Source organism: Leopardus geoffroyi, chromosome A1 (assembly GCF_018350155.1).
Source record: "Leopardus geoffroyi isolate Oge1 chromosome A1, O.geoffroyi_Oge1_pat1.0, whole genome shotgun sequence".
Lineage (NCBI taxonomy): Eukaryota > Metazoa > Chordata > Mammalia > Carnivora > Felidae > Leopardus > Leopardus geoffroyi.
Window position 1 is genome coordinate 196,764,920 of NC_059326.1, and position 23,382 is coordinate 196,788,301.

General features: G+C 45.2%; 1 protein-coding gene across 3 annotated transcripts in view; it reads left to right on the top strand.

Moving 5' to 3' along the window:
• Positions 1–458: 458 nt before the first annotated feature.
• PDE6A (phosphodiesterase 6A) overlaps positions 459–23,382 on the top strand; it is a 64,786-nt gene continuing 41,862 nt past the window's right edge. For 2 of the 3 annotated variants that reach the window (XM_045437390.1, XM_045437380.1), the window contains exons 1-6: positions 459–1,096; positions 9,415–9,567; positions 10,172–10,261; positions 11,093–11,233; positions 16,303–16,377; positions 22,660–22,724. In XM_045437390.1, the coding sequence (XP_045293346.1) occupies positions 623–1,096; positions 9,415–9,567; positions 10,172–10,261; positions 11,093–11,233; positions 16,303–16,377; positions 22,660–22,724 (998 nt within the window). In that variant the 5' untranslated portion in view covers positions 459–622. The remainder of the gene's footprint in view (positions 1,097–9,414; positions 9,568–10,171; positions 10,262–11,092; positions 11,234–16,302; positions 16,378–22,659; positions 22,725–23,382) is intronic. The other variant, XM_045437373.1, reaches the window with a different exon arrangement.

Below are 23,382 nucleotides of genomic sequence, written 5' to 3' on the forward strand. Positions count from 1 at the left end.
TCGGGGGATGGGAGCTGGGTGGGCAGTCCCTCTCAGCTCTAGCCATCCCTGCCAGGGAGGAAAGTGGGCACAGAGCTGCTGACTCTTCTGATTCTCCAAGAGAAGCGGAATAAATCTCCTAAACAGCAAATGCAGACTTCTGTGTCGAACGTTGCAGAAAAACACCCTACAGGGCAGAGAAAACACACCTACAGGAGCAGGTGTGCTGCCTGTGTGTAGGTGAAAACACACCTAGAGCAGGTGTCCCTGTGCTGTCTGTTGGCAGCCTCTGCTTTGGGGTTGTTTTTAGTTTTGCCCACCTCCTGCTCTGTTTAGAAATCCCTTCTCCGCTCGTAGGCCAAGGTGAAAAGGAAACTCTCACCTTCTTCCATCTGGGGCCTGGCAGCATCTGGAACACTGATCCTCATAATCCTTGTTCTCGGGAAATATTAATGACTTAATCTCCCGAGCTCCCTCCCTCCCTCACCTCTGCAGCCATACCAGCTGAAATCCACGGGCCAGACCCACAGAAGCCCAGGTTGGAACAAAACGCATCCTGACTCAGTTTCGCCACGGACCGTCAAACCGCCCTGGGAAAGCCAGCTTCAGCCCTTCCACGCAAGCGGCCAGAGGGATTCCAGCCATGGGTGAGGTGACAGCAGAGGAGGTGGAGAAGTTCCTGGACTCGAATGTCAGCTTTGCCAAGCAGTACTACAACCTCCGCTACCGGGCCAAGGTCATCTCGGACATGCTGGGGGCCAAGGAGGCCGCGGTGGACTTCAGCAACTACCACTCGCTGAACAGCGTGGAGGAGAGTGAAATCATCTTTGACCTCCTGCGGGACTTCCAGGAGAATCTGCAGACCGAGAAATGCATCTTCAATGTCATGAAGAAGCTGTGCTTCCTTCTGCAGGCAGACCGCATGAGCCTGTTCATGTACAGGGCCCGAAACGGCATCGCGGAGCTGGCCACGCGGCTCTTCAATGTCCACAAGGATGCTGTCCTTGACGAATGCCTCGTGGTGCCCGACTCGGAGATCGTGTTCCCCCTGGATATGGGTGTGGTTGGTCATGTCGCACACTCTAAAAAGCTCGCCAACGTCCTCAACACAGAAGAGGTACCCTCTTCCCCACAAGAAGGAGGGCGGGGAGGCATTATTCCATGGAGTCCCAGTGGGTACAAGCGGGGCGGGGAGCTGCTGGCCATCCAGACTGGGCTGGTGATGGTTTGGCACTTCTCTTTATTTATTGGCTTATAACATTTTATTTGGGGGGAGGGGGGAATCCAAACCTAACAGGAGAGTCTAAATACAGTACAGACAACTATCTACCTTTCGTCCAAATACATCAATTGGCCACGCCTTGCCCCATTTGCTTTATCTCCATTTTTCTCGGACCCCTATGGGAGTCAACAGTGTGTACTGTATTTCCAGACATTTCCAGAACAGGGACGTTTCTGTGTATTTCCAGAACAGGGACGTGTGTATTTCCAGAACAGGGACGTTTCTCACATATGCACACCACAGTAACGAGATCCAGGAAATATAAGCTTGATGCAATACCATCGTCTAATCAACAGTCCGGATTCAATTTTTGCCAGTTGCCTCAATTACACCCAAATAGCACTAGCTCTGGTTTCTGTGACGCGGATGTTTTTGAAACGTACAGGCCAAATACTTTGCAGAGATGTCCCTCCACTTGGGCCCATCTGTGTCTTCCTGATTAGCATCAGGGCGTGTGTTCCCATCAGGAGTAACATAGAGGGGATGTCATGGTTATCTTTGCGCATTCCATCAGGGGACATGTGGTGGCAGCCTGCCTCGTTACTGGAAATGTTAATGGTACCGCTTGGTTAAGCCCTTGGCTCTCGCTCCTTCTTTTAAAAAAAATTTTTTTTTAAGTTTATGCATTTATTTTGAGAGAGACAGAGACAGCATGAGTGGGGGAAGGGCAGAGAGAGAGAGAGAGAGAGAGAGAGGGAGAAAGAATCCCAAGCAGCCTCTGTGCTGTCAGGGCAGAGCCTGACCTGCGGCTCAAACTCATGAAACTGAGAGAGCGTGACCTGAGCCAAAACCAAGAGTCGGATGCTTAACCCCCCTGAGCTGCCCAGGTGCCCCTTGGCTCTCATTTGTGAGTCCAGCCTTCTGTGAGATTCTACTGGCAGCTCTGATGTAGACCTCTTTGATCACCGGGGACAAAGCACTTCATGCAGATCTCCCCATGGCCCTCTGCCCCAGGGCCAACTCCTACTTATCCTTTAGATCTCAGCCTAAAGGTCACTTCTTCATGGAGGCCCTCCCGTATCTCTCTGTTACAGGCTCCTTCCCCAAACCATTTTTCATAATAAGCCTGGGGGCCAGGGACCATGCCTGCCTTAATCTCCACTTTATCCCAGCAAATGTCTGGCACAAAGCAGATGCTCAGCAAATACCTGGCATAAAAGATTCACCATCAAGTAATTATGCTTAATTCCTTTAACACCTGCCTTGCCCAAAACAATGTTTGCCCTGTGAGAGCAGGGCCCAAGTGGGTCTCACGTATTGCAGCACTGACCTGACCAGGAGCCTGTGTTCAATCATTTCTAAGATGCAGCCTGGACATTATGTGATTTTGCTCACCTGACTTCTGGTCTTAGTTCAGATTAAGCGTCATAAGGTTAAAAGGGGACAGAGGGGGTCTCAGAAATGATGTCATCTGACTGTCCCATTTAACGGATGAGGAGCCTAGAATCATGAGAGCTTGAGAAGGGGCTTGTCCAAAGTCACCAAGGAGTTAGGGCAGAGCCAGGCCCTCCCATCCACAAATGCAGGAATTCAAACGGGTCATCTTGTTTTTAATGTTTATGTATTTATTTTGAGGGAAAGAGATAGAGCAAGCGGGGGGGGGGGAGGGGGGAGGGCAGAGAGAGAAGGAAAGAGTAAGAATCTCAAGCAGGCTCCACACTGTCAGCGCAGAGCCCGATGGAGGGCTTGACTTCATGAACTGTGAGATCATGACCTGAGCCCAAATCAAAAGTCAGATGTTCAACCAACTGAGCCACCCAGGCACCCCAGGTCATCTTTTTTGACGTGGGTTCATTGACAAGATAAGAAGCACAGACTTTGGCCTCTGGGGCGATAGTTTTCTTGGAAATACACTGGGCTGGATCTCCCATGGTGTTCGTCTTTCCCTTGTTTCCCCTTGGACGTCCAAGGGTGGGGGTCGTGTTTCTGCCTCCAGGGGACTTTCAGCTGGACTGGGGACTGTTCTCCCTTCAACTCTCTCTAGACTTTCATTGTAGCCAACATAGATTGCCACGGTCTTCAGACATAACTGATTATCCCTGTTTCACGGATGGTGGAACCAAAACCCAGAAAGGATGGGGCACCTGGGTGGCTGAGTCACTTAAGCATCTGACTCTTGCTCTCAGCTCAGGTCTTGATCTCAGGGTCATGAGTTGGGCTCTGGGTTGGGTGTGAAGCCTCCTTAAAAACGAATATCAAACAAAACAAAACAAAACACAACAACAACAATAACAAAAACAAAAACACCCCAGAATGGTTAGTAAGTTGCTCAGAGCCACTCCGATAGAAAGTGGCAGAGCGGGTATTTGAATTCAGGCACTCTGGCCTTGTGCCCACACTCTTCACTGCTCAGCTCTTCTCTTCTTCCTCCTTATCTATAAAGTGAGGGCACTGGACTAGATGCTATTCACCACTGGTCATTTCAAATCGTATAGCAGAGAATAAAGAGGTTAAACTTTGAGGTCAGATCTGGATGTGAGTCATGACTCTGTGACTTTTTAAGAATCGTGCTTCGGCGTATTTTTGAGCCTATCTGGGCTCACTTCCTAATTCATAAAATGGGACAGGAATACCGACTGCACAGTGTTGTCGTAGGATTAAAGGAGAGAATTATTTCTCATCTAGCAAGGTTCTTGGCACATTGTTATGGCTCCTACTGGCCGATCCTGCTCCTTATGGTTATTGTTATTGTTTTGTTGTTGTTAAGGCTCTATTCTAAGGGAGGGATGCTGTTCCAGGTCTGTGTGGGAGTTGGACAAGAAGGTCCTTCCGGAGCTTTCAGTTTAGATTCTGTTGGTGGGAAAAACAGAAGAGAGGCGCTAAGAGGTTCTGTAGATCCTGGTGTTAAGTGACTGAGGATTTAGGCAGATGCTCTGATGCTAACATATCCTTGTTGAAGAGTTGGCTGAGCCTCTGTGCTAAGGGATGGCCTGCTATTCCCCCCCCCCTTCAAGCCCAAAGTTCACTATGGAGTAATGCCTGCATTCCCCTGGGGCAAGCCTGGGGCAGTCTCCCAGGCTGGTGACTCAGCACCCTCAAAAAACTTGGGAAATGGCTACTATCAGTGGAGTTTTGAAATGTGAAACCATGAATGGGGAAGTTTCCCAGGGTTGTAATAAAATTCCCACGTCCTAGCAAATTCCTGCTCATACCCTGGGATATCCTCAGGAAGACTTGCCGTTAGGATTGCCAGATAAAATATAGGATTCCCAGTAACATTTGAATTTAAAATTTTTTTTTTATTTTTTAAGTTGATTTTTTTTATTTTGAATGAAAGAGAGAGAGATCATGTGAGCGTGCATGAGTGGGGGATGGGCAGAGAGAGAGGGAGAGAAAGAATCCCAAGCAAACTCTTGGCTGTCAGCGCAGAGCCCGACTTGGGGCTCGAACTCACAAACCATGAGATCGTGACCTGAGCCAGAATCAAGAGTGGGATGCTTAGCCAACTGAGCCACCCAGGCGCCCCAAAATTTGAATTCTAGATAAACAAAGAATAATATCTTAGTGTAAGTATGTACCATGCAATATTTAGGACATACTTATACTTTAAAAAGTATTTACTTGGGGCGCCTGGGTGGCGCAGTCGGTTAAGCGTCCGACTTCAGCCAGGTCACGATCTCGCGGTCCGTGAGTTCGAGCCCCGCGTCAGGCTCTGGGCTGATGGCTCAGAGCCTGGAGCCTGTTTCCGATTCTGTGCCTCCCTCTCTCTCTTCCCCTCCCCGTTCATGCTCTGTCTCTCTCTGTCCCAAAAATAAATAAAACGTTGAAAAAAAAATTAAAAAAAAAAAAGTATTTACTTGAAATTCAAATTTAACTAGGCATCTTGTATTTACTTGCTAAATCTGGCAACCTTACTAGCCCTTCAATATTTGTGTGTGTTTTATTCTTTACCCTTTCTCCTTAGGAAAGCCCACAAGGCCTGCCTGTTCCTGTCTGGCTTATAAACCACTGGCCCCAGCACCTAGTCAGTGCCTGGGACAGAGTGGGTACTCATTACAGATTATTGCATGAATTAATAAATGATGACCCTTCCCAGTTGGCTATGATATTGTGATTTATAAAAAGAGATGCTTACTTAGTCTTGGTCCTGGTTCCTGACGCAGAACTCTTAAGACGCTTATGATTCCTGAGTGATAGGAGCATCTGACACAGAGCTTCTAAATTCCTTGGAATTTCCTGACTGGTAGATGGTCTTTTGTTCTAACGAGACGACTCTTGGTGGGCTCCTGGATGGAGGCCAATCACCAGAAAGATCAAGCTATGATTAGCAACTTGGAGCTTTCAGTTCCACCTCCCCATTCTCTGATGAGGGGAGAAGGTCTGGAAATGGAGCTAATAATCAGTCATGCAGATGTGACAAAGCCTCCATAAAAATCCCCCAGAGTACAGGGCTCAGAGAGTTTCTGGGTTGGTGAACACACGCATGTGCTGGGAGGGTGGTGCATCTCAACTCTAGGGGACAGAAGCGCCTGCTGTCAGGAAGGGTGCTTCATCTGACAGTATGTCTGTATCTTTTATTATATCCTTTATGATATCATAAACCTGTACATGTAAGTATTTCCCTGAATTCTGTGAGCCGTTCTAGCAAATTCCCAAACCCGAGGAGGGTGTCTTGGGACCCTGCTTTATAGCCAGTCAGAAGTATAAGTGACAAACTGGGACTTGTAATTGGCATCTGAAGCTGGGACAGTCCTGCGGGACTAAAGCCCTGTGGGGTCTGACACCGACTCCAGGAAGATTGAATTGAATTGTTGGACAGTCAGCTGGTGTCAGAGAACTGGTCAGATACACCTACGTATCTGGGGTAAGAGTAGTGTAAGCATGGTACTAGTGTGAGAGGAAAGGAGAGCTTTTCCAAGACATGACAATTCCTATTTCTAAAGACTGCACCTGAGAGCACTGCCATTTCCAGAGACCCTCACAGCTGCCGTCCTTCCCTGCGTGTGAGACCCGGAACCCAGCATGCCACACCGGAAGGAAGCCTCGAGGAGGACCTGGTCCAACACTCCGATTTTACCAAAGGGCAAACTGAGGCTCAGAGTATCTTCAACTACTGATAATGTACTGATTGGCCCCTGAAGCCTCAGAGAACAAGTCCCTCCCTTCCATTCACCCATCCTGTGGGGACATCCTTCTCATTATGGTTTGAATTGTGGGTTCATGTTTTACATATGCTCCCACTATACTGTGAGGACCTAATGAGGACAATCTCATCTTTCTTATTGGTCTTGGCATATCTAACACCTCTCCCAGAGCCTATTCTCAGTAAATATGAGTAAATGAATGAATGCGCGAATCAGTCGATCAGTGTACCAATATATAGATCAATGAATGAATGGAGTGGCTGTGCCACTTACCAGCAAGGGAGTTTTCTGCAAAGCAGGGAAGGTTTGGGGGCACCTGGGTGGCTCAGTTGGTTAAGTGTCCGGCTCTTGATTTCAGCTCAGGTCATGGTCTCACGGTCATGAGATTGAGTCCTGTGGCATTGAGCTCTGCATGGAGCTTACTTAAGATTCTCTCGCGCGCACACGCGCGTGCGCGCGCTCAAAAACCAAAACAAAAACAAGGAAGGTGACAGATCTATGTAACAGGGCTGATGTGAGAATTAATGAGATAATAGATGTTAAGTTGTCTGGCTCCTGGCTGAGGACATCATTATTGCTCAATAAACAGTAGATCTCACCATGGAATTGGCACTGTGAATGTTTGAAAAGAGGAATTGGGGTTTCCAAGAATGAGGGGTGTGCTCCCTGTTTGCAATGCGTTTCACCCACCTGGTTCCTCTGAAGCTTCAGCTCTCAGCTTCACCTCCCTCGTTCACAGGAGAAGCCTCCCTCGTTCACTGCTATAACCCGAGAGTCTAGAACAGGGCCTGGCATAAAGCACTCCATGAATGCTAACTGAATGAGTGAATGACTTTGGGCTTTCCCTAAGCTGGGCATCTGATTCCCGGGCTTTAGAGTAAACAGTTTGAGGGACGTCTAGGTGGCTCAGTGGGTCAAGCGCCTGACTTCGGCTCAGGTCATGATCTCACCACTCGTGAGTTCGAGCCCTGCATCAGGCTCTGTGCTGACAGCTCAGAGACTGGAGCCTGCTTTGGATTCTGTGTCTCCCTGTTTCTCTACCCCTCCCCCGCTCATGCTCTGTCTCTCTGTCTCTGTCTCTCTCTCTGTCAAAAATAAATAAACATTACACACATACACACACATACAGACACACACACACACACACACCCAAAAGAACAGCTTGAGCTAAAAGTCTTCTAAGGCCCTCTCTGCTTCTGATAATCTGAGGTTCTGTGACACAGTTGTGTAGAACACTTCACATGCTGAATATATAAGGATGGCAATGATTGTGCGAACACCATCGGTTGGCAGCTGTATAATTCGGGAGAGAGTTCTGGGTCTCTCAATGGGAAAGAAAGTTCTGGTAGATTTAGTAAACATCTGCGTCAGATGCAGGTAAGACTCACGTATCGTTTTCCCTGATAGAAGTGAATATTGCAAGGCTGAACTGACTTCCTGAAATGAATTTGAGCATGCCCCACCAAGACCTGTGTTTAGGGATTTATCGGTGTCCTTAGAGAATGACATGGAAAACCCTTCATGGCTAATGCCTCTTTAGAGATTTTGCTTAATCCTCTGATGCTAATTCAAGTAGAGCCCTACAGCCTTCTCTTAATTCCTGTACCCTTTACCTGGTTTGAGACACCTTCATCGACAACAATGCCGTTGCCTGTTTGTCTAATCCCACTCCAACCGGGAGAAATCCACAGATGCACAGCATCACACTCTGAATTTCTCAGTCGTGGGAAAGTTTCTGCACACTCAATTCTAGAAAAGGGGTGGGAATCCGTTCTATGAAATATACTTCCTTCCTCAGAACAGCGTGAACTGCATATCTGGGCTGGCTTGTGTCCCAAGCAACGCCTATGGTTGGAAAAACTCACAGTGCTACCAAGAAACAGAAAGGTGGATTCTCTTGGATTTAAGATGACAGTTCAGGGGCGCCTGGGTGGCGCAGTCGGTTAAGCGTCCGACTTCAGCCAGGTCACGATCTCGCGGTCCGTGAGTTCGAGCCCCGCGTCGGGCTCTGGGCTGATGGCTCAGAGCCTGGAGCCTGTTTCCGATTCTGTGTCTCCCTCTCTCTCTGCCCCTCCCCCGTTCATGCTCTGTCTCTCTCTGTCCCAAAAATAAATAAACGTTGAAAAAAAAAAAATTTTTAAAAAAAAAGATGACAGTTCAGGCTCTGTCTCCTCTTTCTGACCACATAGACCACACTGACCTGTGCTGGCCTCCCAGGCTGCTTTAGGGGTGGGGGTCTGGGGGTGTGTACTCCTTTGCACTCCTATAGCTTTGAGCCAAACCCTGTGTCATGTATTACTGTTATTGATTTGTCTGCGAGCCGGCCTGAGCCTTGGTCTCACTTGTGTCCCCAGCACTCAGCATAAGGCCTGACACACAATGGGGCTTCCATTAAGACCTATGGAATATGGATATCCATTGGACTCACTGTGTGGTGCTAGAACCGAATTGCTCAAAAATCTAGAAGTACCAAATTCTTTTTGTTCAATGACCAGGATCCAGATCTAACCTTACCGAGGCTTCTCCTAAAGACAGCAAAGCTGAGGGCAGATTCCTTCTTGAGTCTCAGTTTCCCTTTGTGTAGAATGGGCCACTAGCGGTCCTCACCTCACAGGATTAAAGCGAGTTGAGGCAGATAAAGCACGTGATACCCGTTAGCAATTGTGGTTGTTAGACTCACTAAAGTCTTTTCCTCACTCGAGTTTCTATTTTGGGCTTACTCGCCATCACCTCAAGAGAGCCTTCTCTAACCCTCCCTCCCCAGGTGAAGTCAGTCCCCTCATCCTCGGGCCCCTGCAGGGCTTTGCTCACATCTCCCCCACAGCCCTCGGTAAGTTGTATCTCAGACTTTCTCCTACTCGATTTTGGAGGCCTCCAGGGCAGAAATCACCCCTCATTGCTTTGCCCTTGCTGAAGGGGCATAGATGGAAATGTCTTCATTTTCTTGTCAACAAAATCATAGAGGCCCCCCCTCCTCCCACTCCCTACCACGGGCATATGGGGCTCTGGCCTGTTTTACTGTCTTTGTTCTTCCTCTGCCCACCCTTGCCTGTGTCTGCCTTCCTTCAGGATGAGCATTTCTGTGACTTCGTGGACATCCTCACAGAATACCAGACCAAGAACATCTTGGCTTCCCCCATAATGAATGGGAAGGACGTGGTGGCCGTACTCATGGCTGTGAATAAACTGAATGAGCCCCACTTCACCAAGAGAGATGAAGAGGTAAAAACGCTTTAGAAATTGCTGGGGTGGCCATGCGAGCGCATTCTTACAGCTTGTGAAGTCCCCTGAACCTTGCTATTTGGCCCAGGCTTGGTTTTCTCATCTGTAAGACAAGGGGATTAGGCTGATGCCCTCTGAGGGAGACAGGACAGGGGTAATGGTTAGGCTGTTGGGCCCTGGAACCTGGGGTACAGGGGTAATTGTCCTGGCTCTGCTAATATTTAGTTGACTCAGTCAAGTTACTTAATTTCTTTACATCTCAGCTTTCTTATCTGTAAAATGGGCCTAATTTTATAGTATCCATCTCTCGGGGTACTTGTGATGATCAGATAAGATAACTTATATACCCAAAATGACTTATCACAGGGACTGCAAACTCAATAAATAGTAGCAATTTTCCATTAATCCATCAACACTGACATTCTACATTCTATGAGCTTTACCCTCTTACAATGCAACATTTCATGGGTCAGCATTCCATGATCCATCTACTCAAATGGCCTCTGATGCTTTTGAAATATGCAAATATTTGCTGATGGTAGAGGGGGCCAGAGGAGGGCTTTCTTCTTCTCATCTAGTTCCCCTCACGCTGTTTGATTTCCAGATTCTTCTCAAGTACCTCAATTTTGCAAATCTAATCATGAAGGTGTACCACCTGAGTTACCTGCACAACTGTGAGACTCGGCGTGGCCAGGTAAGGGGCGTGGCTAGGTAAGGGGCGTGGCTTAAGGGAATGGCCTGGATGCGTCCTTTTACTGAAGCATTGATGTGGTCAGACTGGAAAGGCAGTGGTGATAAAATTGCCTGGGAACCATCATAGTCTCTGCCCAGCATCCCTAGTGTTGATGAGGTGGCTGATGTTTGTGAAGCTGTATATGCACAATTTTCGAGTCGGGCAACTTAGATTTGAATCCTTGTTAAACCATTTACTAGCTCTAAGACCCTGAGTAAATCACTTACCCTGTCTGAGCTTTAGTCCCCCCACCTTTGAAAAATGGGGGCAATATTGATTGGTTCCACCCTCAAAAGATCGTTGTCAATAGTAAATGAGAAAATGCATGTGGAACATTTGTGTTCAATCCATGTTTGTTATTATCATTCTTTTTTTTTTTTTCAACGTTTATTTATTTTTTGGGACAGAGAGAGACAGAGCATGAACGGGGGAGGGGCAGAGAGAGAGGGAGACACAGAATCGGAAACAGGCTCCAGGCTCTGAGCCATCAGCCCAGAGCCCGACGCGGGGCTCGAACTCACGGACCGCGAGATCGTGACCTGGCTGAAGTCGGACGCTTAACCCACTGCGCCACCCAGGGGCCCCGTTATTATCATTCTTATTAACAATCTCTGAAATAAAAGAAATGGAAAGAGTTGGACCCATGATAAGCTGGTCAGTTACTTCATCTCTCAGAACCTCAGTTTCTCCATCTGTAAAAGGAGGATAATTGTCCTGTCTCTGTCTCTGGGTTATTGTGAGCTGCTGCTTTGTGACTCAAAAAGTTTGACAGTGTTTTCCTGTTTTGTTAAGATACTGCTGTGGTCTGGGAGCAAAGTCTTTGAAGAGCTTACGGATATCGAGCGGCAGTTCCACAAAGCCCTGTACACAGTCCGAGCCTTCCTCAACTGCGACAGATATTCTGTGGGGCTCTTAGACATGACCAAGCAGAAGGTGAGAAGGCTTCAGAACAGACATTTCCAAGAACAGGATCAATATACAGTGGGGCCCAGACTTGTGTCTCACATTCAGTTCACAGGGGAGAGGCAGGGAAGATGTGGATAGTTGTGAACAGGTTTTCACAGGTCTTTTGTGTTTTTTTTTTATTTTTTTTATGTTTATTTATATGAGAGAGAGAGAGAGAGAGACAATGTGCAAGTGGGGGAGGGGCAGAGAGAGACCGAGACAGAATCTGAAGCAGGATACAGGCTCTGAGCTGTCAGCACAGAGACCAAGGTGGGGCTCGAACCCATGAGCCACGAGATCGTGACCTGAGCTGAAGTCGGAAGCTTAACCGACGGAGCCACCCAGGTGCCCCTCACAGGTCTTTTATAGTGAAGAGTGGAGTACCAACCTTTAAAGTGGAAAAGTCAATCTAGGGCACAGGTGAGTGAAAATAACCTGGTCTTCCCTGGTCAGTTGGAAAAGAAAGCATATGTGAGAAGGCTTGATGAGGAGGTAAAGGTGAGTGATAAAGAAGCTCTATGTAGGGTAAAAGCCAGACGGAAGAAAGTTGCCAACTTCAGGAGTTCTCAGAGAATTCACACAAAGGTGGGCATAAACCTTCCCCGTGGTTTATCAAGTGGATGGCCCACCTGAGCAGTTGAAGTGAAGGAAGTTACTGGGATCTGGTCCCTGGGAATGCTCTGGGGGCAGATCTGCAGAGACTAAGGATGCAGAGGCTAAGAAAGCAGAACACAATACGGCTCCTACAATATTTTTCAGCGAGGTTTTTCCCAAACCAACTCCCCCGTTTTTCTTTCTCTACCTATCGCCGCTTCCTGCAGCTAATCACTTTCTGCCTTGGAATAGAGTTCCAGAGTTATCTAGATTTGTGATTTCTTATCCCAAAGAGCCAAGGCCCAGGTTTCCTGTTGGTTTCATTTTGTAGGGCCTTGTGCTGAGTGGTGCACTGATCTCTGCAGACCCTTCAAATAGTTGGTTTGATGATGAAATACATTGCAGAATCTGTGGTTGGATAAGACCTTGAGTCTAGTCCAGGGGCTCCCAGGCTTGAATCAGAATCTTCTGAGGAACTGTTTAATAAACACTAGGCCACATTTCCTGATACTCTTGCTTTTTTTTACTTAATATTTTCTGAACATCTTTCCATGTCAGTACATGTGGAATCTTGTTAATAAGGCTTTATGTTGAAGTATAACATACACACAGAGACAAGCACTAATTACAGGTAGTAGATCAATGAACATCCCTATGTAACCACCACCAAAATAAAGAGATAGAACATTACTAAACCCTCAGAATCCCCTTGCTTATCCCTTTCCATTAATTTCCATACCCTTCTCCTTGAGGGTGACCACTACGGGACCTTTAATGCCATGTCAGTTTTTCCTACTCTTGAAGTTCCCGTAAACAGAATCATACACTGGTAGGCATGTGGTATGATCTCATTTGGTCTTAAACATGAACTCTAATGACTGATGAGATTAGAGACTTTTCTTGTTTTTTGACCATGTGTATATCTTTAATAGAAGTGCCTATTCAAGTCTCTTTCCCATTTTTAAGAATTCTATTGTCTCTTTTAATCTTAGGATCTGTAGGTGTTCTTTACACATTCTAGATATGGGTTCTCTGTGGAATATACTCATTGCAAATATCTTTTCCCACTCTGTACTTTCATTTTCTTAATAGTATGTTTCAACTACTGAAAACTCTGAATTATAATGTAGTTTCATTTATCAATTTTTTTTAATGGTTATGATTTTTGTTCTTAAGAAACCTTTGCTAGCCCCAAGTCAATAAAGATATTCATCTATGTTAGCTCTCAAATTTTATTGTTTTAACTTTCACACACAGCTCTATAATCTACCTGGAAATTTTTTAATGTGCAGTGTGAGGTAGGGTCAATATTAACTTTTTCCATGTGGATATCCAATGGACCCAGCACCATTTACTGAAAAGACCACTCGTTTTCCACTGTCCTATTGAAAATACCATCTTTCCCTAACATACCTCTATCATTGATCAAGTGTCCATATATATTGGATGCTTGAGTTTGAGATTTTGTTCAAGAAGGACTTCCCCAACCTTAATATTATAAAGATAATCTGAGATAATCTGATGTGCTTTGATTAATATATTTTGATCATTCATTCATTTTGAAATTATGAATGTGTAGGTATGAGGTAGGGATAACTTTTATCTCTCACTCCTTCTCCAGTTATAAACTATCCTTTCTCCACTGTTTTAAAATGCAGCCATTCTGATATGCTATTTTATCATATACCAGATTTCCATATACTCATGGATTTATTATTCTGATTTTTGCTTTTAAAATAGTTTTGTATGTGGGGCGCCTGGGTGGCTCAGTCAGTAAACATCTGACCTCAGCTTAGGTCATGATCTCGTGGTTCGTGAGTTCGAGTCTCGTGTTGGGCTCTGTGCTGACAGCTCAGAGCCTGGAGCCTGCTTCGGATTCTGTGTCTCCCTCTCTCTTTGCTCCTTCCCCACTTGTGCTCTGTCTCTGTCTCTCAAAAATAAATAAATGTTAAAAAATTTTAAAAAATTAAAATAGTTCTGTATGTGATTCTGATGCACGTCAGCTATCTACTGATTTTAGGGAACTTCTGATTCTAGTACAAACATCCATTTAACTTTCACATACTCCTGAACCAAATATTTTGCCAATTATTGCCAAGTCCAGCAACAAGCCCTTTGATACACCTTCAGGAAGTAGCAAATGAATGAATTCATACAAATGAATGGTTCTTTCTTAATAAGAATTTCTGAGTCGTTGAATTCAAAAGGTGCCCAGTTCACACCTTAAAGGATCTGAACCCAGATATAGGCTGCTGTGTGTGGCTGTGTTCTGTTTCTTCTGAGCTCCCTCTCAAAAGGGAAAATGACACTTAAGCAAGAATATTCTTTTTTTTTTTTAAGTTTATTTATTTATTTGAGGCAGAGAGACTGAGAGCAGGCGAGGGGCAGAGAGAGAGAGAGAGAGAGAGAGAGAGAGAAAGGGAATCCCCAGTAGGCTCCATGTGACAGATTGGAGCCTGATGTGGGGCTCAAAACTAATGTGAGATCATAACCTGACCTGAAATCAAAAGTTGGATGCTTAACCCCAGGCACGAATATTCTAACTTAGTCATCCCCAAAAGATGGAACAATCTAGCAATTAGAAATAGGCTGGCCTGCCTACAATCATTCAAATGACCTGCCTCACCCCCCCTTCTACCTCATCCCCCCAGGTAACTAAGCTCTTATCTGAGCTATTGACATTATGAAGAAGTCAATAAAACCACTGAATTGTACATTTTACCTGGGTGAATTATATGGCATGTGAATCATATGTCAATAAAGCTGTTGAAAAATGAAAGAAGAAAGAGAAGAGAGAGAGAGAGATAAAGAGGGAGAAAGGCAAGCATAAATATGCCCCACTTTCCGCCCACCCCCTCGTTGATAGCTGCTGCTTCTCTGGGACAATCTTCAAAGCCACTCAGTGTTTGACACAGACAGTGTCAGCTCAATGCACTTGACTTTCTTCTGGGACCTTCTAACATTTGTGTTCTTTCTCCATTCCAATGGATTCATTTTGGTCTTACCCTGTCTACCTTACTATAGTTACTTGAGTACTTGATTGACCCCTCCAAGAGACAGCAAGTTCCCCCAGGGCGTGAACTCTGTCTTATTCATCTCTGTGTATCTGGCAGCAAACACATTATGGGGCTCAGGTAGACTCCCTATTCGTATTTTCACCCAGAATTGAATGTCTTCCTGGTGTGTAGTCAAGACAAAGAGCCCAACTGGGCAGAAGCTTGAGGACACGGAGTTTGAATTTCATGTGAACTCTCTTCTGCTTGTCCTCTGCATGATAAACCACCAAGTTCAAACAAGAAAGAGCCAAGAGCAGAAGGGCTTAGCATCCTACCCACGATGACCTAGTGCTAATGGATCACTGTCCCTAGATGGCAATAGATGAATGAACAGAGAGGGCAATGAAGCATGGAGGCCTCTTCTGCGAGGCCCTGGCTCAGCCCCAGCCCAAGCTGTGTGGCTCCCTGTGCCTCAGGAAAACCAGTAGACAAGTGGCAGAGAAGAACTCGCGCGGTGTCCCAGTTAGTTTCTTCTTCTGAGGCTGTGTGCCCATGCAGTGCCTTAGCTGGTCATTTCTCTCTTCCTTGACTGTATCTTTGCCGGTTGTCTTATGGGTCCTTTCTTGACGGATCCCTGATATGGGTCTCTTTGTGTATTTATGGCACCATTATTTTTTGGGAAAAAAATTTTTTTTTCCTGATTCCAAAAGCAACACATTTTATGACAGAAAAATTGCTAAATACGGTCTCACTGCAATCACCCAGAGAAAACCGGTGTTTTGTTGCGAATCCTTTGAGGGCATTTTCTATGTTTAGTTAAACATTGGGGTTATATGATCTCTATTTTTTGTCCCCTCACATATTTCACTCATCAGTGCAGCAAGGACACTTTTTTAATGAACATAAATATATATATGTATATGTATATATATGTGTGTGTGTATATATGTATATGTATGTGTATACACACACACACACATACATTTGTAGCATTATTGTTAATAGATGTTCCATGATTCATTTAATAAGTCCCCTCTTATTAGACACTTAGGTTGTTTCCTAACTTTTCATTACTATAAATGAGGCTGCAGAGGACATTGTTTTAGCTAAACCTTCAGTCACATGCTTAGCATGTCTTTAAGGCCAATTTCATAGACCTGGAGACCCCAGTTTCCCTCTCATGTCCCACTCCCACAACATGGGGAGTATAAGGGTGTTCCAACTCAGCTCCTATTTTTTCCTTAATGATTAGACAACCCTAGTTCATCAATATCTTGAAGCACAGACATGACTGACATCCCCTAATGCTAATGAATTTTACACCCCTTCCAAGCTTAGGTTTCAGTGAGCTCTTCCCACCTTCTGAACTTCAACCATAGATGACTCACAGAGGTGGGTCCTCTTTTCTCAATCTCCTTTCCTTGACCTATTTTCAAGATGTGTAATTATTGTCTTTCTCATCCCTAGGAATTTTTTGACGTGTGGCCAGTCCTGATGGGTGAGGCTCCACCCTATTCTGGTCCCAGGACTCCGGATGGAAGGGTAAGTCTCTCTCTGGACTGTTTAGTATGATCTAACGTTTAATGAAATGCAAATTTAAGGCACTGTAGAACCTGCTGACATTTCTTTATCACTTAGATATCTATCTTCTCTGGGTTGGGTCGTTTCCCCTTGAAGTTATGATAATTGTTCATAATTGCCACTTCTTGTAATTTGCAAGGTATTTTTAATATCTTGCTGGAGTTCCATAGTAACCTGGCGTGATTGGCTAAGGAAGAATTAATATTCTCATTCCACAGATAAGGAAAGAGCTCCAGAAAGATCGAGCAACTTGCTAAAATATTCACCTAGCAAAAGTTTAGACCTGAAGACAATTTGAGCTGGAAATAACCTTAATATCTAATTGAGATTATACAAATTGGTAGCTAGCTGGTCATTTCCATCCAATAGATAAACCTGTTTGGCTGCATACATTTAAAATTTTTCTTCTTACTTAAAAAGTTTTGGGAATTGATAGTTTAACATCTAAAAAAAAATCAAGATATTTCCCATAAATACATAGATTCTCAGCTTCTTTTAAAAAAGTGGAAGATTAGCTGAAACTGGACCCACAGTCCCACATGGGTAAATTTTATTTTTTGAGATTTTATTTTTAAGTAATCTCTATACCCAACATGGGGCTCAAACTCACAACCCTGAGATCAAGAGTTGCATGGTCTGCCACTGAGCCAGCCAGGTCCCCCTCACAGGGTAAATCTGATGGGAGCTGAGGGGCAGCTGTCTCCTTGGAACATGGCCAGAGCTCTCTAGTTTGCCAAAGTCCTCGCCATTCCCCTCGTGTAGCCTTGCTCCCCAGTCCGCACTCATTTATGTTTCTATCAGGCTTCTCCAGGCACTTGAGTTTGTGAGCTCTGCTTTCATACCATTGCTTTCTTTTTTTTTTTTTTGACTTTTTAAAAAAAAAATTAACTTAAATCGAAGTTAGTTAACATATAGTGTAATGATGGTTTCAGGAGTAGAATTAAGTAATTCATCACTTAACATATAGCACCCTGTGTTCATCCCAACAAGTGTCCTCCATAATTCTCATCACCCATTTGGCCCATCCCTCCACCCAACACCCCCCAGCAACCCTGCTTGTTCTCGGTATTTAAGAGTCTCTTATGGTTTGTCTTCCTCTCTCTTTTTATCTTAGTTTTGCTTCCCTTCCCCTATGTTCATTTGTTTTGTTTCTTAAATTCCACATGTGAGTAAAATCATATGGTATTTGTCTTTCTCTGACTTATGTTGCTTAGCATAATACACTCTAGTTCCATCCACGTGGTTGCAAATGGCAAGATTTCATTCTTGTTGATCACCGAGTAATATTCCATTGTATGTAAATATACACACGTATATACATACACACACACACACACACACACACACACACACACACATATATATATATATATATATATATATATATATATATATATATATATATATCACATCTTCTTTATCCATTCACCTGTTGAAGGACATTTGGGCTCTTTCCATAATTTGGCATAAACAGAGAGAAGCTGATATGATGTATGTGGGGAGGACGAGATGAGGCAGGGCAACCAGATTTGTCACTCACACAGCCTGCAGAACCTATAGAAGGACAGGATGACCTTAGCTGAGGCCATATGGGATAAGTAAGCAGCAGAGTCAGGCCCTGAATTGAGTTTTAGTCTCATGCTCATCCCACAGGATCTTTTAGCCTGTCTGAAATGGTGTATCAGTTTCTGTTAGGAGGCCTGATCCCACCCAGCCAACACTAATCCTACCCCAAATTAAAATGTGCGTGTACGCACGCACCCATGTGTGTGTGTATGTGTGTGCACGTGTGTGAATGATAGACTTTATTTAGTTTTCATGCAAACTCCAGGAATTTGAAATTAACACCCTTGCCTATGAGCTTCCCGAACACACCAGAAAAGAGTGCCCCCTGGACATCTACATCATCTGCCCTGCTTCATCCAAAATAACCTTTCAACCTGCTGTTGTTCTGTGTCAAACTCCTCTTCCACCCACGCAATGGCATGATTTCATTTGGGAAGACTGAGTCTTCAAGCATTACATCATGTGCTGCTGTCAGAAAATAACTCGGGGACCGTTTTCTTTTTAAGCTCAGCTCTTCGTGTTGGCGCGGTTGACATGTCACCCCTGAGCTTTATCTCCAAGTCACCTGAGCTGGATTTGTATCTTCTGGAAATTTAGAAGTGGAGGAACTGGAATAGTGATCACCTTAGCTTTCAGACACCACCAACTTCAGTCAATTCTTCAGTCAATTGATCAACTTCTTGATCAATTCAAGAAGTTTCGGTTTCACGGAAGTGACCAGCACACTTATGGCTAAGACTTTCCTTTCCCAAAACCCTCCTACATCTCAGGTAGCAGGGGCTCAGTCCTTGTAAGAGTACAAGGTATTAGGTTGTGATGGAAAAGGTCAGAAGGCAAAGAACTATGGTTTTGGTTGGTTGGTAACCTGTAGGGCGAACTCGGTCAAAAAATCCTTTGGGTCCTCGGTTTTCCCATCTATGAGGTACTGTCACTAAACTCATCTCCATAGTCAGTTCCAGGTCTAGGACACAGCTAGTGAGGGGACACACATAGGCCTGAACTGGGGCACAGAAACAACATGACAAGACTGGCCCAAAGTAAATCTTCTAGAAAGATTGGGCTTGGAAAGAACAAGCCTGAGTTCAGACCCCTGTTCCACCAGATAGTTGCGTGGCCTTGGGCAACCTCTCTAAGCCTCACCTTCCTCATCTGTAATGCCTGGATGATCCAAATGGCCGGCAGACCATGGTGGCTAAAGCAAATCAAACACTGACATACACTAGGCATCCAATCATCATGGCTACCTGGGTTGAATCTTATTATCTGCAGGGTACTTTACCTGGAGTATGTTATTTACTCTTCTCAACAAGTTTATAAAGGAAGTATCATTATCCCCATTTCATGGTTGAAGAGATTGAAGTCAGGAAGGGTCACTTCATTTGCCCGAATTCAAACGCAGGGTGCTTTTCTTCCTGGTAACTCATTACAGCCATGCTTTTTAGCATTCCCTCTCACCTCGTAATGCCCTCACACTTTCTCTGCCACATTCACCTGAGAAATACAACTGTTGTCTGGACTTTGACCAATTAGCCTCCCCAAGTCACGGGTCTAAAGATCGCCAACAGCAGCTACACCTCACTTCATCTCCTTTTAAAAGTAAAATGTTGTACATGTGTGTGTTTTCATTATCAAAAACATATACAGGCTAGTTAGCCTTCATGGAAAAAACAAAAAAAATAGCACTCATTTAAAAACTGGTATATTTCCATGCAGGATAATTTTGCTATGGCTGTATTTGTGGCTCTCTCAAAGACCCTTGTGTTAAAGCCTTCGCTGCTCAGGTGGTAGGTAACAAAAGTGCTCATTGACGGCTCAGTTTTGACTTTCCAACGGCTGGTGAATTCTTAACATGAATATGTTGCTTGAAGGCAACTCAGCTGAGCTCCAGTGCGTGAAAACAGCTCTATTTACCTAAAGCACACTGATCTTTTTGTTGCTTTCTGTGAAAGCAAATTGATTCTTCCGTGGGCTTTAGAAAAAAAGTCCACTTCTACCCTTTCTGAAGGAGCCTTGTGGAGATCCATGGATAGGACAGCCTGGGCGGCCCAGGGAGCCCACAGCTTGCCTCTGTGAGCAGGAAGCAGCCCACACCCGAGAACAGATGGCTTAAAACAAAGACCTGAGGAAGGTTGAGAAGGTCATAGAAGTTGACTTCCTTTTCCTCACAGGGGGACATTTAGCTACACCAAAGTCTCAGTAGATAAGGCGGCCATCTTTGCTTTCAGGAACTGCCTCCAGGGTACAACTTCACTTTAAAAAATGTCCTTAGCACAATTTGTTTGCATTTATTGAAAAAGTAATACATAAGGGGCGCCTGGGCGGCTCAGTCGGTTCAGTCTCCGACTTGATTTCAGCTCAGGTCATGATCTCATGGTTCACGAGTTCATGCCCCGCATCAGCTCTCCATTGACAGCATGAAGCCTGCTTGGGATTCTGTCTCTCTCCCTCTGTCTCTGCCCCCTCCCTGCTCTTACTCTATCTCTCAAAATACATAAGTAAACTTAAAAAAAAAAAAAAAAAGTAACACATGAGCCGATGAAAAGCTCACATATTACAAAAGGATATGCCACAGAAATCCAGCCTCCCCCGAGTTGGCCAGTGTGAGCAGTCTGTCCTTCCAGGAATGTCTACGGACACCCAGATACTCCTCGAATTCTACCACCAGCACCATCCTCAACAAATGGGATGATTCTGTTTTGTGCCTTCGTTTCTCAGCTTGGGATCTTCCCCTATCAGCACAGATACAGCTACACTGTTCTGGAGACAGGCGACGTATCTGCTGGATGCAGGCACTCAATTTGGTTAGCCAGTCTCCTGATGATGACATTATGTTGTGTCCAGACTTTGGAAAGCAGTCTGGCTGCAGCCCCCGGATGGGGCAAACGATGTTTTGCCCCCCATTTAGAAGTGTAACTGTAGGATTCATTCCCACACGTGGAATTGCTGGTTCAAAGAAGACGTGCATTGTAATCTACGAGGGATACGGCTACCCACCCAACAACAATCTTAGAAGCACAGTTGGGAAGAACTTTGGCGATTATCTAGTGTCAGTTTTAAAACGGTCTGAATGTCTTTAGACCCTCTCCACTTCCACAGTGGTTGCCGTGGCCAGGGAGTAATGGGGGAGAGGTACAGGAAAGGCCATGAGAGAGAACAAAGACAGATGCAGGATCTCCGGGTGCCCAGCTCTGCTTCCATCAGGGCAAATGGAAGAAGCACACACCGTTAGTTTTCCAGCTGGGGAAACTGAGCCCCCGAGAGCGCACACAGTAGACCCAAGACCAGAACATGACCCTTTTTGGGAGCCGCTGATCGGCATGAGCAGAGCCTCTCCCTCTGGAGCCTGAAGAAGGTCAAGATCACCTGTCAACCAAATGGACATTCAGACACCCTTGACTGGATCAGGAATTTCTCTTTGTAGAGGTTCTGAGTCAGGAGACCAAGTTAGGGCTTAGGTGTCTCCACTGAAATCTCTAGAGCGGGACTTCTCAAAGCACTGCAGGCAAGGAACACTTGTTGTTACTGTTGTTGTTGTTGTTTTAATTTCCAACCCATTTTGGACCGATACTTTTCAAAATGTGATAACAATGTATAACTAGAAAAAAAAATTTTTAAGACATATAAAATGTAAATCCCCTCCCCCTTTTCATTCGTGTCAACAGCCCTAAACTTCACTCAGTCAAACTGCCATAAAAGTTTCTAAACACTCTCAATTTCTGTTTTTATCTCAGCATGGAAGGGTACCAAATAGTCTGCAGACTGTCCCAGTCCAGGGCTATACTTTGAATAGCCCTGCCCTGGGTAAGAGTGATGCAGAGAGTAAAACACTGTTTTAGGTTAACATAAGGTTAAGTTTAAGTGGCATCACAGAAAGGGTCCTGAGCATAGGAGTCAAGGCTTAGCTTCTGGTGCTGGCTCACTGTCTACTATAAGTAAGTCCCTTCCTCTCTCTGGGTGTCAGTTTTCCCATTTGTAAAATGGTTTCTAACCTGCCCATCACAGCTGGGTGTTGAGAGGATCTAATAAGGTGATGGAATTTTCCCTGGAGAGCTAAGGGAAAGGAGCCATGTGCCAATATCCCATTACATGTTAGGAAGTCATGTGACTGAACACACCTACTTTAGAGAATGGGAGCTCTCATGGTGCAAGGAGGTGTGAGGGATGGAAGAGGTAGAAAGTGAGTTGGGGGGCATGAAGCAAGATTGGGAAGACAGGTCTGGAAGAGCTGACACAGCAAAGAGAGCAGCTGAGTGATGGGTGTGAAGGAGAAAAGGGGGCCGTGACCATGGAGCTGAGCCCTGCAGGGATGGCTGAGTTGAGACAGGAGTCTCCTTCCCACCTCCCTCTCTCCCTGGACTCCAGAAAGCAGTCTTTCCCTCTTTGTCCTTGTACTTAACCCCCAGCTCCCTTTGGAACCACTTCCTATCCCTCTTTCCCAGATCCCAGCCCCTGCCTGGCCACCCTGAACTGGTTCCAAGGTTAAGCATGCTGAATCATGAGTCAGCTGAGGACAGTGAGCTCAGGGGCAGCTGGGCTACGCCCTTAGAGGGCCAGGCTGGTGTTTCTAGAAAACCACAGGGCATATGGTTGAAAACAAGCCTTGTCTCATGGACACACTCAAGCTGAAGTTTTGTCTCTGGCTGTCAAGTTATATATTTCTTTATCTCTTTTGCCTAGGAAATCAACTTTTACAAGGTCATTGACTACATCCTGCATGGCAAAGAAGACATCAAAGTAATCCCGTAAGTTTCTTCAAAACATATAGAATTGTAGGCACATTATCAATATCTATAGATACTCATTCCAAGAACAACACTAAAGCAAACCCAAGAAGGCCACGCACTTGGTTAGAGACAGGTAGAACAGTAAGGAGACGGTGTGGAAGAGTGGAAAGACCACACAGGTTGGGAAAAGGGGCTGGATTTTGAATCAGCTTCTGGTAGTTCCAGTCCCAGGCGTCAGTTCTCCATCTACAGAATGCGACCATGGGATCTGATCAGAGATTTCCAGTGGTTTTCTGTGGAGGCACATCTGGGGCCCATACAGGAGGGTGAGGCAAAGGCAAGAAGCTGGTAAGGAAAGCAACTCAGTCCCCAAGGAAAGTTTATTCTCTATTGTCCTCTCTTGCCTGGCCTTGGAGGATAATGGATAATGAGAAGGAAAGAACTCCCAGAGAGCAAGGCCTCCACCTCCCTGTAAGTGGTAAGGACTCAAAGGCCGTTTTAAGATTCTAACAGTCAAGAACCTTAAAAAGGTAAAAGCTTGTACTTTTTTTGGTCAGTAGTTCACTATCAAAACTTAGCTGCCTTGTTATCCATTTGAATCCTCTCCGTGTGCTAAGAGGCACGACCCACAGTTCTGTCTTGAAACCGGCTCACTTTCTCACTGATTGGCAGACAT